The sequence below is a fragment of the Sinocyclocheilus grahami genome, unplaced genomic scaffold (assembly GCF_001515645.1).
Source record: "Sinocyclocheilus grahami isolate Dianchi unplaced genomic scaffold, SAMN03320097.WGS_v1.1 scaffold2526.1, whole genome shotgun sequence".
In the NCBI taxonomy this organism is placed as follows: domain Eukaryota; kingdom Metazoa; phylum Chordata; class Actinopteri; order Cypriniformes; family Cyprinidae; genus Sinocyclocheilus; species Sinocyclocheilus grahami.
This window is the reverse complement of record NW_015507705.1, coordinates 22,271-36,551: the sequence shown is the minus strand read 5'-3', so window position 1 is coordinate 36,551 and position 14,281 is coordinate 22,271. Positions and strand designations below refer to the sequence as shown.

At 36.3% G+C, this 14,281-nt stretch overlaps 1 protein-coding gene across 1 annotated transcript in view; it reads right to left on the bottom strand.

Moving 5' to 3' along the window:
* Window positions 1–851: 851 nt before the first annotated feature.
* LOC107575247 (uncharacterized) overlaps window positions 852–14,281 on the bottom strand; it is a gene marked incomplete at its 5' end in the record, with an annotated part of 25,242 nt that continues 11,812 nt past the window's right edge. The window contains 3 exons of the mRNA XM_016261660.1: window positions 852–1,049; window positions 3,735–3,940; window positions 4,108–4,547. Coding sequence (XP_016117146.1) covers window positions 852–1,049; window positions 3,735–3,940; window positions 4,108–4,547 — 844 coding nt within the window. The remainder of the gene's footprint in view (window positions 1,050–3,734; window positions 3,941–4,107; window positions 4,548–14,281) is intronic.

Sequence of the window (14,281 nt, the reverse complement as noted above, 5' to 3'; positions counted from 1 at the left end):
TTAGTGCACTGCTGCCTCTCATTGGTGTATTAATGTCATTGGTTCTTTTGTGGCTACTTGAATATTTTAAGTAAGTGTCACTCAAAACAGTAAGTAAATAGTTTTATTTGCCTTGAAAGTAGCTGTAACTTAATAAAACCTAGTAAGTATAACAACTAAGTAAAGATAACTAGTTAAATCTAAGTAAGGTAAACTATTGGATTTTACAGTGAAAAGTCCTACACGGTGGTAATAATGTGATTAAGGTGTTTACATGTCTATACTGCACTTCAGTAATGTGACTAAAATAGGAATACTCCACATGTCTTAATTCGATTTCTGTTTACTTCGATTATGACTTTTGCTGGATTAAGGTAATCAAAAATCTCTGTTTACATGGTAGATTCTTAATCAGAGTATTGTCTTAATCATATGAAAAGTGGAGTATTGTTGTCCATGTAAACGTACTGAATGAGACTCTTCTCTACCCCAGGTGATTTGTACCAACACTGAGCTCCTTGGCTGCAGATCACAGCCAGGTCCTCATTATAGACTATACTAATAGCAAATACATGTACTGGACTGAGTGCATATTATGTTTAATGAATTTATCGTATAAGCTTGATTTCCTTTGTTGTATTGTCTGTAGTGATGTATAACCATCCTGTTCTTCCTGGAACTGTGGTCATGACCCCTCATTCTGAAACAATAAAGAAAGACTAAAATGTTTAATGTCTTTAGTCTTTATTGTGTTATGAGAGCTGTAAAGATTACAAAGCACTACCAAAATGACAAGCGAAGCTGTATGCATTTAATGTGTGCAAGCCTTTTAATGAGCATTGAAAATTATGAAAGAAATCATCCGATTTGTGTCACTCAGTGATGGTGGCTGTGGACGAGCCATGAGGACTGATCTCCTTCAGCTTCTCCATGATAGACATGTACTGCTTATTCCTTTCCTCCTCAGACAGCAAAGACGGATTGATCTCCAAGAATTTATATGCAGCCTTGGACTGAACGCTGAAGACACCCTGCGCTCTCTGAGAGCATGCACCAAATCTCTGCCAGTACTGAAAGATTAATGACATGCCACCATTAATCACAACACATTTACTAAAAATACAGTGACATAAACTCATGTTGGCTGAAATCACTTCCTATACACTATACTTGCTATCATAGCTGTAACCAGGGTTTGAAAATTAGTGAGGTCTGGGGAGGTGTTAAGAACATGAAACATTTTCTGAGGTCCGGACCTCGGTGACCTGTCTGGCTACGGGAATCGCTTGCTATATAACATTCACTTGCATAGTGAAAGTCTGTTTTTAAAAAAAAGTCATGATCCACAAGTTATGGCAACATGATTTTTCCATCACTTTAACTCAATTTAACCAATTTCATCTTAAATTATGAGCTCTATGGATAATAATAACCACTGCAATGAAACATAAAAAAAATTAAAAATCCTACATTTGTTTCATGGTGACTTTAAAGGTCCAGTTAATCCAAAAATGTAAATTCTGTCATTAATTGCTCCAAACATCTAAGACTTTTGTTCATATTGGGAACACAAATAAAGATATTTTTTAATAAAATCTAAGAGATTTCTGAGTCTCCTTTGTCAGTCTATGCAAATAGAACTTTCTAGAACAGATGTAAAAACAGCATTAAAGCAATCCATGCGGCTCATAGTTTACCCACAACAATTATGTTATTATTTACAAAATATATATCTCTCACAAGAGCATCTGCTGAGATATATACGGTGGCCGAGAGAGCTCAATGTGCTGCAACTTCAGAAAGCACATGCAAATAGAAAAAGCACCAGGAAATTAAGAAAACATCTTAATCAGTTTGACAGCACATGTGCTGCAAAAACTCACAACACAAACAAATACAGAAATGCGCAAGTAGCACAGACCACAACAGAATTACCTCAACAAAATGAAAATTAACCTTTTTTGACATATTGATTACCATTTGTATAACCACAGTTGTACAAATACCATGTTTAAATGGTTAGTGTATTAAATCCATGGTTCATTTGTGAATGGTTACAATGGCAACTATAGCAACCATTTTTGTTTTTATTTATTTCTTATCTAATAAACGTATTTATTAATTACATTTTGTGCTTTCAAAATCTTTATTTGTCACACAATTTCTGAAAGCTGACACTCAAACAGCAGAAGCACAATCTGCAAAACCATACGCTTATTCTTGGCCTTTGACTCTCTTTTCAATTTCATAAAACACTTTTTGCAAAACACAACACACAATTCTCTATGTAACACACAAAAATCGAACAGGAATTAATATTATGGCAAAGGTGTTTGCAAATCTTTGCCTTTGAGATGTGTTTGTGATATTTTGAATGCAGTGCTTCATTTAGCAAGAGATGTGAGGCATTTTGCATTTTGTGTGTGCAATTCTTGGATTTGTGTGTAAAGTTTTGAAAAAAGAGGCAAAGTTTTGAAAATGTGTGCAAGCAGTTAAATTAAAACTGTAATTAATTTTAATGCCATATGCTATGGTTAATTTTTGTAAGGGAAGATGTAAAAGTAAGTTACCCAATGTACATAACCTTTCACAGTTACAGCAATTGTGTATTTTCAGATTATTTAGACTAATAATATCCCCCCCCCCCAAAAAAAAAAAGGCTAAGGAATTGTATAATCAGGATGTTAAAATAAATAAAAATATAACCTTTCAGAGCAAACACTGGTAAATATGTCTCAGCCATGTTTGTCACTTTGCTGTTCCCTTAATCATTTATGTTGTGGTCTGCCTATTTGCAGCATGTTTCTGTTTTTGTTTTTGTTGTATTGGCAGCGCATTTCTTTATTTGCATGTGTTTTCTGAAGTTGCAGCGCGTTGAGCTCTCTCGGCCACCGTAGATATACATTTTGTAAATAAACAAACAAATAAATAAATAAATAAAATTACTATTTAATATCACCTCTAAAGTTTGACTGGAATATGCATGCTGCATATTAACTGTTCAAGGAATTCAAAGTTTATATATAGGCATATATTTTTTTTTGTGTATTTTCAGTTACTCAAGCCTATAGGGGCCCCCAGCCCCTTAAGTCCTGCCCTGGTTGTAGAAAAAAATCCTGTACATGTTTCTTGCAAAAAGTATGTTTTTTTTTCCAAAGGTCCTTTAGGGACTTCAAAAAAAACACCCCAGCTTAGAACAATGTGTGAAGAAACCTAAAACACTTCTAACCGGCATACTGTAATTCTCCTCTGACACATCAGTTTGATACTGTAAATGTGGTCTAATGTTGCATGATCACCAAACAACAAGCTACACTCTGATTTAGATTATCATTTTCTTCTTTAACTTGCTGCTAGTTTGAGTGCATTTGTTAGAACATGTTTGTATGCGATGAAGACAGATTTGCAATTTTGCATAATGAAAATATGTGCCTTGAATTCATGGTTAATATTATCATAGTTAATATTTCTTTTATAAAAATTTTTTTTAAGAATCAACACATGCTATGCACTTGTACATCTTTTTTTCTTTTCTTCCATCAACAGACTTTTGAGGTGCACGGTGTCCTCATCCAACTCTGAAGCAGTTAAAACGATAATAACTTTCAATGATTAGACATATGCGTCTCTGTTGAGTCTACAATGCTCTCCATTTTGCATCATGGAAAATATAGCATCATTTGTTTTATTGTTCGTTATCAATCAGAATGCATTTTGGGTAGACAAAAATGACAAAGGGAATGAAATTAAGTTACCTTTCCTGCATTTTCAATGGAGGCCAGAAACAAATCCTTCATGTCTTCCAGGTCTATGATGTGCTCCCCAACAAAGGTCTTGCCTTTCAGCGTGTCCAGCGTAACACCCACCTTCTCCCAGAACTTTTTAAGATCAACCAGAACTTGCTGGATTTGAAAAAGACACTGATGGACTTCTGTCAGGTGGACAGGACTGGGGATCTCACCTGGACAAACAACATGCAACATGTTGCGTTATGATAGATCACTGTGAGCCTTCAGATTGTTTCACATGAAGAAGTGGCGAAGATCATGTAACAACCATCACATGCATACAGAGATGCATTTACTGTATGTTTGTAACAATAATTTAAAATCACAGAGAGGCTCTCACCCATTTTTATTTTGGAAGTGGCCAACTTCAGCTGAAGATCAGTCTGCTTAATTTTGATGTCCCACTCTTTTTTTCGCAGACTGTACTTTTCAGAGTCTAGACGGGACAGTTTGTCTTTTTTAGCGGCAACACCAGGTATCTTCGAAACATCTTTATAGCCACCAAAAAGTAGCCCAAAGACCCTGAAAAACCAGGAATGTTGTTTTTTTTCTTCATATTTTCTGATGAGTTCCTGCAGCTCATTGGTTGTTTCTTCAATTTTCTTCTCAGTTTCCGTCATATCGTCAACATTTTTCCTCAGCTCCACTTCAAGGTTTGCCAAAGCATCCTCCATACCCTTCATCTCATCAGAATGCTTTGTTAGTTTGACTTGGCTCTCTTTCTGTTCTTCAAACACATTACTGGTGCATGTTGCCACATTTTTATTTTGTTGATCATACCTGAATAAAATTATATTTCAGATAAATGAGTGAATAGTGATGTGGTCCAGATTTCTCAAACAACACAATACAGACACTGAAACATTTTCCTAAAGAGGACCTATTATGCCCTTTTACAAAGCTTTGATTTTGTTTTTGGATAATTGAATGTTCAAAAACACATTGGGTAGCATTTACTAATAATTCCGTGGACTATTTCATATGTATACGCACAGGATAACTTCTCACAAAACACATCCACCAAATTCAAAACACGTGAATTTGTTCTTAACCTCTTTCTGATGTTAGGGATTCTGATGTATTCTAAATAAGTGGCCCCTGCTGAAAAAAAAAAACAAAAAAAAAAAACAATAGAAACCATCATAGAATTTGTAATGGTTTTACAGGTTATAACGGGACTTGTGTTGATTTTTCAGCAGGGACCATGTGCACAAGGTAGTCATTTGCATAAAACACAGTCAAAACACTTCCATATAAGGGGTTTCCATTTAAAAGGCTGTATTTCCTAGCCTTTTGTCACTCTCTCGGGGCGGTCTCATTTAAGAAACGTAACTGTTAAATTGCAAAGTAAAAAAGAAATTACAGTATGTTACACTACACAAGGAATGACAGTAAATTTTATTGCGGTTATACTTTTCTTTAAAAAAGACATACTTGAAGGTGCATGCAGCCTACAAAAGCGACTTGCAGAGGACGCAGCCTCCGAAACAAGTTGCAACTATTAGGCTCATTTGAGATGAACTAAATCTGTGTAGAACCGATCACTGGTGATCACCGCAAGATGCATGCCAGTTAGAAATGTGTCTGAGGGCGGCTCTCTATAGCTCTCACGTACTTTGATGTCACACACCGAGCGGTTTGCGCAGTTGAACACACCTAGTAGGCTGTTCTGTTGCTTTTATATGAAAATAAATATGATGAACAAGACACTCAAAGTTCCTGCTATTTAATTCCATATGAAAGACATATTTATCCATTTTTACTTTAATACAAACAAGTATTTCAGATATGTGACACCAATCACATATCTCACACAGATCGCACTGTCATAGATTTTGTGAATATCCATGCTTAATTTAAAACATAATCACATGATATCAGATAAAAAATAAAACATTTTAGAAGAGAACGCAACATCACGATTGTTTGAACCAATGAGCATTAAGCTGTGCCAGGGAAGGTGTTTCTGTGTGGCAGAGAATGGCCGTCAGGTGTGCCGTAGAAAATGATCCAAACTACATATCTCTATTATATTTAGTTATTATTATTTTAAATCAGAGCTATTGGTCTTCATTGTGTCTGTTTGAGGGTTTTACAAATATTTAACCAATGAAAAGCTTTCAAAAGAGCTTGTCACTAAAACACGTAATGCAATTGGATCCTCTAACTGTCAGCGAAACCTCGCAACTTCACCCCGCCTCCCAACCTGTCAACCTGGAGACAAATCTCCGCTTGTTCGCAATGCAAGGGCAAATAAATAACTGATGTTTGAATAAGTACAGTGACTATGTCACTGTAACACTAACTCAAATACTTTGTCTGAAAAGGCTGATTTCTTTTTGTGTGTGTGTGTTAGCATTTGCTGTAGCCAATATAGTTTTGTACATTTTAAATACCATGTCCATATAGTGCTTCATCGTTTAGGCTATATCATGAGATTTTGGCCAAGTGTATTAAACAATAAGAAAAACTAAGCACCCATATAGCTACAATAAACGTTATAACATGTAAGTTGATGAAAGCGTATAATGCGATGCACTTGCTACATCAGATAATGACAGACAAAACACAGATCTACGTCATTCACTGGTCAAAAACAGTTAACTGCATATTAGCTTGATTTTCATAAAATATAATGATAAAGCCACAATACCAACTCTGACGACACAGTGCTTAACCCTCAAAAGGCCCTAATTTCCTGTTTACACTTTCAATTTTGGGGTCATATTGACCCCAAAGTTCCTTAGAGTAATTGTAAAAAAATATATACATTTTTAATCATACAAATAATATATATATTTTTTTGTTTACTTCTCATCTATACATTAATGCTGTGTTTTGGGAGATATAAAGTACTTTTGTACCTGTTTTACACAAAATGCCTCAACTACACCAGCTTGCATGTGAAATATTATTTTTTTATGGAAAAATCACTTAAATTATGATCTAAATTTAATTTAAGTTGTCTCTGGATACTGATCTAGGTGTTAGGTGTAGAATTCTGCCATCTGCTGGTTAGAGAAAAACTTGTAGAAATCACTGTTTTTGAAAGAATAGTGTAATGACCATATATATATATATCCAGCAGAGGCCCATATAGATCCATTCATTTTTCTGGAAGTGGCCAACTGCTACTCTCACAACTTTTCTGATATATATTTTGTAAATATATATTGAAACATTATAAAATACATAAAAAAACATTATTTTTCTCAAAGGTTAGAATTAGTTTTTGTTGTTTGAGGTATTTTGAAGTGCCCGCTTTTGCAATAATGCCACATAAATGTGCAGAAATGCCACACAAGTTGTCACTAAAACTTGATTGTAGGCACATATTTATTTCAATCTAAAAAGTAAAATAAAAACAATTTTATTTTACTTAAATGTAAATTTAATAAAAAAAAAAACAACAACAACTGCAATAAGCAGATATGAATAGTGGGTCTGTGTGTGTGAGAGAGAGTGTGTGTGTGCGCGTGTGTGTATGTATGTGAGTGAGTATGCTCGTTCCACATTGCATTTGTGCTCTAGTATCAGGCCTTCGTTTTTGTGTGGACATTTTAAGATTTACGCAGGATTTATTGATTTTATTTGCCAATTTCTATAAAAATGCTCTTTGTTGCAGTCATTCCTGTGTGTGTGTGTGTGCATGTGAGTGAGCATGTCTTTCCTACATTGCATTTGTGCTCTAGTACCAGGCCTTCATTTCTATGTGAAAATGTTCAGATTTAAGGTGGATTTATTTTATTTTTTTAACAAATGAAAAACAAATATAGATTTTTCGCATTTCCCATTCATTTTCAATTGGGGTCATATGGACCCCAAAGACCTTATTAGGGTTAATTATTGAAAAGAAAAAATTAATTTCTAAATTTTTTCCCAATATTTCAGTTCTTAGTGGTGTGCCATGGGATTTTTTCCTTATCAAAACTGCACCCACCCCCACGCCACTGCCATACCCTATGGTCAGCGCAGCTGGAGGAGAGCAACCGCTCACAACTGCATGGCCGATCCCCCCCACTTTTAATAAAACATTAATTCGACCCTCGCACTTTTTCGGGCAAGTGTGTTTACGTAGAGGTTTTCAAGGGCCAGTGTGAACAAACCCATATTTGAATGCAAAGAAACAAGATAGTCTATGCATGGCCTGACTTTTTATTTGTATCTAAAACAAGGCGATGTGAACATTACGGAGCGCTAAACACTCAAAACGGAAGGATGCTCTTGCTTAAAGTCCAAAACGGACTCGTAGAAGTAATAACTTATGACGTGCCAGGAAATCCCCAATATAGACAAAGGCATCCAGCGATCGCTGTAGCTAAAGCTGAATAAAAAGCAGAAATAGTTTTGACTGATGAAACGTGACGACAACAAACACACAATTGACAATATATGCTTTATGTGTGCTTTTCAACTCATCTCCAGATAATAACTAAATGAAGTATATGAATAATGCAATGCTAACTGAAATATAATTTATAACATATATTTTCTGCCTTTTTCTGTGATAAAAAAAGTGTTCATAGTATATAAACCAATCATAAGTTTATCATTAGGAAAAGTATCATTAGGTTTAAAGGATCATTAGGAAAATATAGGTAAAATTATTCTAGAATACAAATGATCGGTCATTGTCCAGCAATGTATTTGATTTCTTAGCCAAGTAAAAGTAAAAGATCAGAAAAAATAATAAAACGAATTATTTACTAATTAATAATAATAATAAAAAAAAATCTGTTCCCCTCACTTCTGAAATGATGGCTACAACCCTTCATCAGTGTGATATCAGAGCAAGGCATACTGCCTTCGGACACATTCCTAACTGGCATGCATCTTGCAGTGATCACCGGTGATCGGTTCTGCACAGATTTTGCTCATTTCAAATGAGCCAATTAGCTTCATGCAGCGCTGCGCAGACCAATCAACAGCTGATTTGAAGAAGTGCACGCTGGTACTGCAGTCGGCTGACTCTTTAGGGCAACTGTAGGAGCTCTGATGACGACACTGCTGTTTCACGATTCACCAAATTCACCACGTGACAACGATGGTGAATTTATTCTAACAACTCCATTAAACATAGTCAACATGAAAAGAGGTATGTTTATAAAAATGCACTGATAATATATATATATATATATATATATATATATATATATACCCATTTTATTGGTATTTAAATAGTATATGTTTACGATATGTTTATGTTGAATTTTATTCTTGAACAGCAGTGCATAAAAAGTGTTTCTGGTGCTTCATGAAAACGTCTCTGTAACGTCTATTGCATTTAATTCACTTCATCTTGTGAGAAAGCATGCAAACACTGTGTGAGTTTCACTACGGGAAGCAGAATGTGTCCGACTTCACGTCTCCACTTTCCATTCTGCCTCCAAACGCAAATGGCAACTCGCCGATCGGTTTGCTCAGCGCTGCAGTAAGTCAAACACATCTGCTCTTTATTTTGGCCAAGAGGTCACATCATGACTTGTACTGGTTGCATGTCTCCATGCGACGCAAATTTGCAGGCCAAAGTTCACCAAACTTAAACTTTGAAATGCAGCAAAATTTAAAAACTTTTCGCACAAGCTTGCATTTCCAGACTGACACATTTGCATTCGTATGAATAGTAGTCAATGAAATGAAAAGTGCAGTGTTCAGATGCAAGTTCAGAGAAACTGTGATGGGGCTGACGAGACGTGAGACGCGTGGATCCATCTGCAAGCTTTTATTCAAGAGACGTGGTATAACAGGCAGGGTCGAACAATGGCAAACAGGTATATGGCGGGCAAAAACACAAGAATAGTCCTAGGGCTAGCGTAGGTCACCGATCGGCAGACAGAATCACAGGGGCGAGACGAGAGGGAAAAGCCAGGAAAACAGGCAAAGATAAGAAACCGCGAAAACAGGCAAGGCAAGGCAAGGAAACTCGGAAGGAAACCACAGAGACTCGGAAAGGGGTACAGGCTAAACAATACTCAGCAGAGAAAGGTGGTTAGAGTGGGTGTTATATAGTGAGTGAGGTGATTAGAAACAGCTGTGCAATGAGTGCAGTCAGTGCAGTGTGCAAACCGTGCAATGAATGATGGGATATGTAGTCCGTGTGCTATGCAACAGTTTGTGTTGTGCGAGAGTCAATGTAAAGGAAAGGGTGACCTCTGGTGTTGAATAAACGGAAGTCCATGGACCGAATTCGTGACAGAAACCTTGTAGTTGAACATATAATGCAATTTTTTTTTAAAGAAATAGTATTTAAGATAAAATAGTTTTATTATTTAATTATTTAATTATATATTTTTATATATGGATTATATAATAAGATTACTGTAACATAGTTTAATATAATTATAATTGTGTTGGGATGAAATGTAATTTCTTAACAATTATACAGAAGCCGTACAGAGGAAATGCTTTTGTGCATGTGTGGTTTCAGTTGTTCCTATATTTTTTTAATTTTTGGTGAATCCTATTTTGTTCTTAAAATCATTTGTATGCACATTTCATGCACTAATTTGTGCATACACATGCTTAGTGAATGAGAGCCATTATTGTTTTTCAATTTTTTTGACATTGTGGCAACAAATGTGACGTGGGCAAAGTTAAATTTCTGATGGGCCTGGCATTTTATCATTAATTTAATTAACTAAAGAGTGGAGATCCCTCTGATTTGAATAACTATCGTCCTATTTCTAGACTACCAGTTTTAGCAAAAGTGTCTCTAGTAAATGACCAACTGAAAGAACGCTTAGTTCGACATAATATTTTAAATGCATTTCAGTCAGGATTCAGAGCAGGCCATAGTACGACAAAAGCTACTACATTAGTTACAAATTATTTAATCACTGCTCTTTTTATAATTTTCAGCATACCTTACTACAACTGAAATTAGTTCTAAGTGTAAATAAAACTAAATATATTATTTTTTACTCGTAGCCGATCTTTGTCCTCTGCTCCGTCCATTCTTACTATTGATGGCCTGCACATAGAAAGAGTAACAGCTTATAAGTATTGAGGAGTATGGCTTGACGAGAAGTTAACTTTTGATGTACATATTGATTACTTGGTGAAATGAGTTAAACCAAGATTGGGTTTTCTGTTTCTGCAACAAAAAAAAAAGTTTTTATACAGAGTACATTTTTACCCATTCTAGATTATGGAGATGTTATTTACATGCATGTGGTACGTCCCAAAGACATATAGTTCTGTCATGACTTTAGGATACTGTGTGTTTCCTTCTGTTGTTATGGGCATGTCTCCTGCTCTCCTCTGTCTCCTCCCACTCTCCACTCTGGCAGGTGGCCTGATTGCTCCCCCAGCTGCACCTGCTTACCAGCCAGGAGGGAAGCAGCATAAAAGCAGAGCACAACTCTCAACTGGGGGAGAATCCTTCTCCAGAGCATGAGCTGTGTCCTGCCCAGTCCAGTTTGTTGAAACTGTGATGCATCTGTTGGGAATCTGCATGTTGTTAACATTTTAACTCTTTGGTTCAAAATGCTGATGCTCTAGTTGCCTGTTCTCTAGTGAATTCCTTAGTCCTGCTAAACGTAAGCTAAGAGTCCTGCTGCTCTGTTGTGACCAGTGCCGTAAACTCTATTTTCTAAAACTGTTATTCATCTGATTGTTTGTTTTTTCAAGTTATGATTGGGAATTGTAGGGAGGCGGGCGCCACTTCATTTTCATAAACCCCTGTTTTCTCCTGTTTTGTGGCTAGACAGGGAGTGAGCATACATTGTGTTGTTGATTTTCTTTGAGCCATTTAGTAAGGACTTAACTCCCTAGTTAGACTGAACTTTTGTTTGTTGTTTTGGCCTTGTCCCCTCCTGAAGCCTCTGTTCCCCTCCTAATGTATACTTCCTGTTCAAAAGAAACCTGGCTATACTTTGCTAGCCTGTAATAAATTTGTTAAAAATGTTGTTGTGGTGCTGTGGCAGGGCCCAGACAAATGCTCTTCAACCATTTAATATTGTTATGTTCTGGAAAACAACCCCTAGACACTCATAGGACGTAACACATGCTTCTACGTATTTATTGAAAAGGCTGGATAGTGTTTATCATGCTGCATTGTGATTTATAACAAATGCTTGCTCACATACTCATCATTGTTTGCTGTATAATAAAGTAGGTTGGTCCTCTTTATATCAAAGAATGAAATCACATATGTTAGTGTATACTGTAAAGGCATTGTTGGGCATGCTTCCAAATTACATCTCTAGTCTTTTATGCCTACGTAGAAAGAATTATATATCACCAGACCATCAAATGGGATTCAATTAGAAATAGCCGGGGGACATTCAGAGCATGGAAAATCAGCTTTCTCTTACTATGCTCCGTGGTTGTGGAATTAATTTCAAACTGTAACTCCATTAGAAACAATTCCTTTAAATATTTTTAAAAATGTAGTGCAGTGTTTAGCAAATGAACCATGTTGTTGTTTTAATTAATTTACTGATTTATGATTATTGTATATGGCAGCATAAAAGCAGAGCACAACTCTCAACCCAGGAGAATCCTTCTCCAGAGCATGATCTGTGTCCTGCCCGGTCTAGTTTGTTGAAACTGTGATGCGTCTGTTGGGGATCTGCATGGTTGTTCACATTTTAACTCTTTGGTTTAAAATGCTGATGCTCTAGTTGCTTGTTCTCTGGTGAATTCCTTAGTCCTGCTAGACGTAAGCTAAGAGGCTTGTGGCTCTGTCGTGACAGAGGGCCGTAAACTATTATTTTTCTAAAACTGTTATTCATCTGATTGTTTGTTTTTTCAAGTTATGATTGGGAATTGTAGGGAGGCGGGCGCCACTTCATTTTCATAAACCCCTGTTTTCTCCTGTTTTGTGGCTAGACAGGGAGTGAGCATACATTGTGTTGTTGATTTTCTTTGAGCCATTTAGTAAGGACTTAACTCCCTAGTTAGACTGAACTTTTGTTTGTTGTTTTGGCCTTGTCCCCTCCTGAAGCCTCTGTTCCCCTCCTAATGTATACTTCCTGTTCAAAAGAAACCTGGCTATACTTTGCTAGCCTGTAATAAATTTGTTAAAAATGTTGTTGTGGTGCTGTGGCAGGGCCCAGACAAATGCTCTTCAACCATTTAATATTGTTATGTTCTGGAAAACAACCCCTAGACACTCATAGGACGTAACACATGCTTCTACGTATTTATTGAAAAGGCTGGATAGTGTTTATCATGCTGCATTGTGATTTATAACAAATGCTTGCTCACATACTCATCATTGTTTGCTGTATAATAAAGTAGGTTGGTCCTCTTTATATCAAAGAATGAAATCACATATGTTAGTGTATACTGTAAAGGCATTGTTGGGCATGCTTCCAAATTACATCTCTAGTCTTTTATGCCTACGTAGAAAGAATTATATATCACCAGACCATCAAATGGGATTCAATTAGAAATAGCCGGGGGACATTCAGAGCATGGAAAATCAGCTTTCTCTTACTATGCTCCGTGGTTGTGGAATTAATTTCAAACTGTAACTCCATTAGAAACAATTCCTTTAAATATTTTTAAAAATGTAGTGCAGTGTTTAGCAAATGAACCATGTTGTTGTTTTAATTAATTTACTGATTTATGATTATTGTATATGCTTTGGTTCTATTTAATTCTGTCTTGTGAGGTGTATGTTTGTGAAATGTTATGTGAAATTTTTGTATGGCCATCTTGGCCAGGACTCCCTGGAAGAAGATATTTATTTTATCTCAATGGGACCTTCCTGGAAAAATAAAGAATCATTTTTTTTTAATTACCCTTACAAAAAAAGAAGTTTATTGACATGTGCTATTACTATACTTCTTTTAAAGGGGTCATATGATGCTATTTTAAAGATCATTATTTTGTGTATTTGGTGTAACAGAATATGTTGACATGATTTAATGTTCAAAAAACACATTATTTTTCAAATACTGTACATTATTGTAGGTCCTCTATGCCCCACCTCTCTCAAACGCTTCGTTTTCTACAAAGCCCCCTCCTTTGACAAGCGCAGTCTGCTCTGATCGGCCAGCTGACCCAGTGCATTGTGATTGACCGAACACCACAAGCACGTGTCGGAAATGTAACGCCCCTTACCATAATCGCAGCTTCAGCTTTCAAAGTAAATATCAAGACAGTTAATAATGTTGTTAGTTTTACCATCAGTTCAAGCCTGAAAGGGCAACAGAGTCACGTGACAGACACAGTGATGATACAGTACACAAGCCGCGGTTAAGACAGCTGACGTGCTATGATTTCTGACAGGCAGTTCACTCTCCTGTGATGTGTCCCTGTTCCCCTCACACACACACACACACACAACGTGTTACTCTGCGCTGCGCAAAACAGCGCATTTGAACAGTCAATAGCAAATACTTAAACTAATAACAAAACATACTTGCAGTCGCTGATTCAGAAGTGCCAGATTGTCATAGCAAAGTCGGAATTGACGCTTTTTAAAAAATTTTTTTAGAAATAACCTTTGTGCACAGCCAGCCTTGTACTCTTCTGAGGTTCAAAAAACTGTCGTCCATAAAATG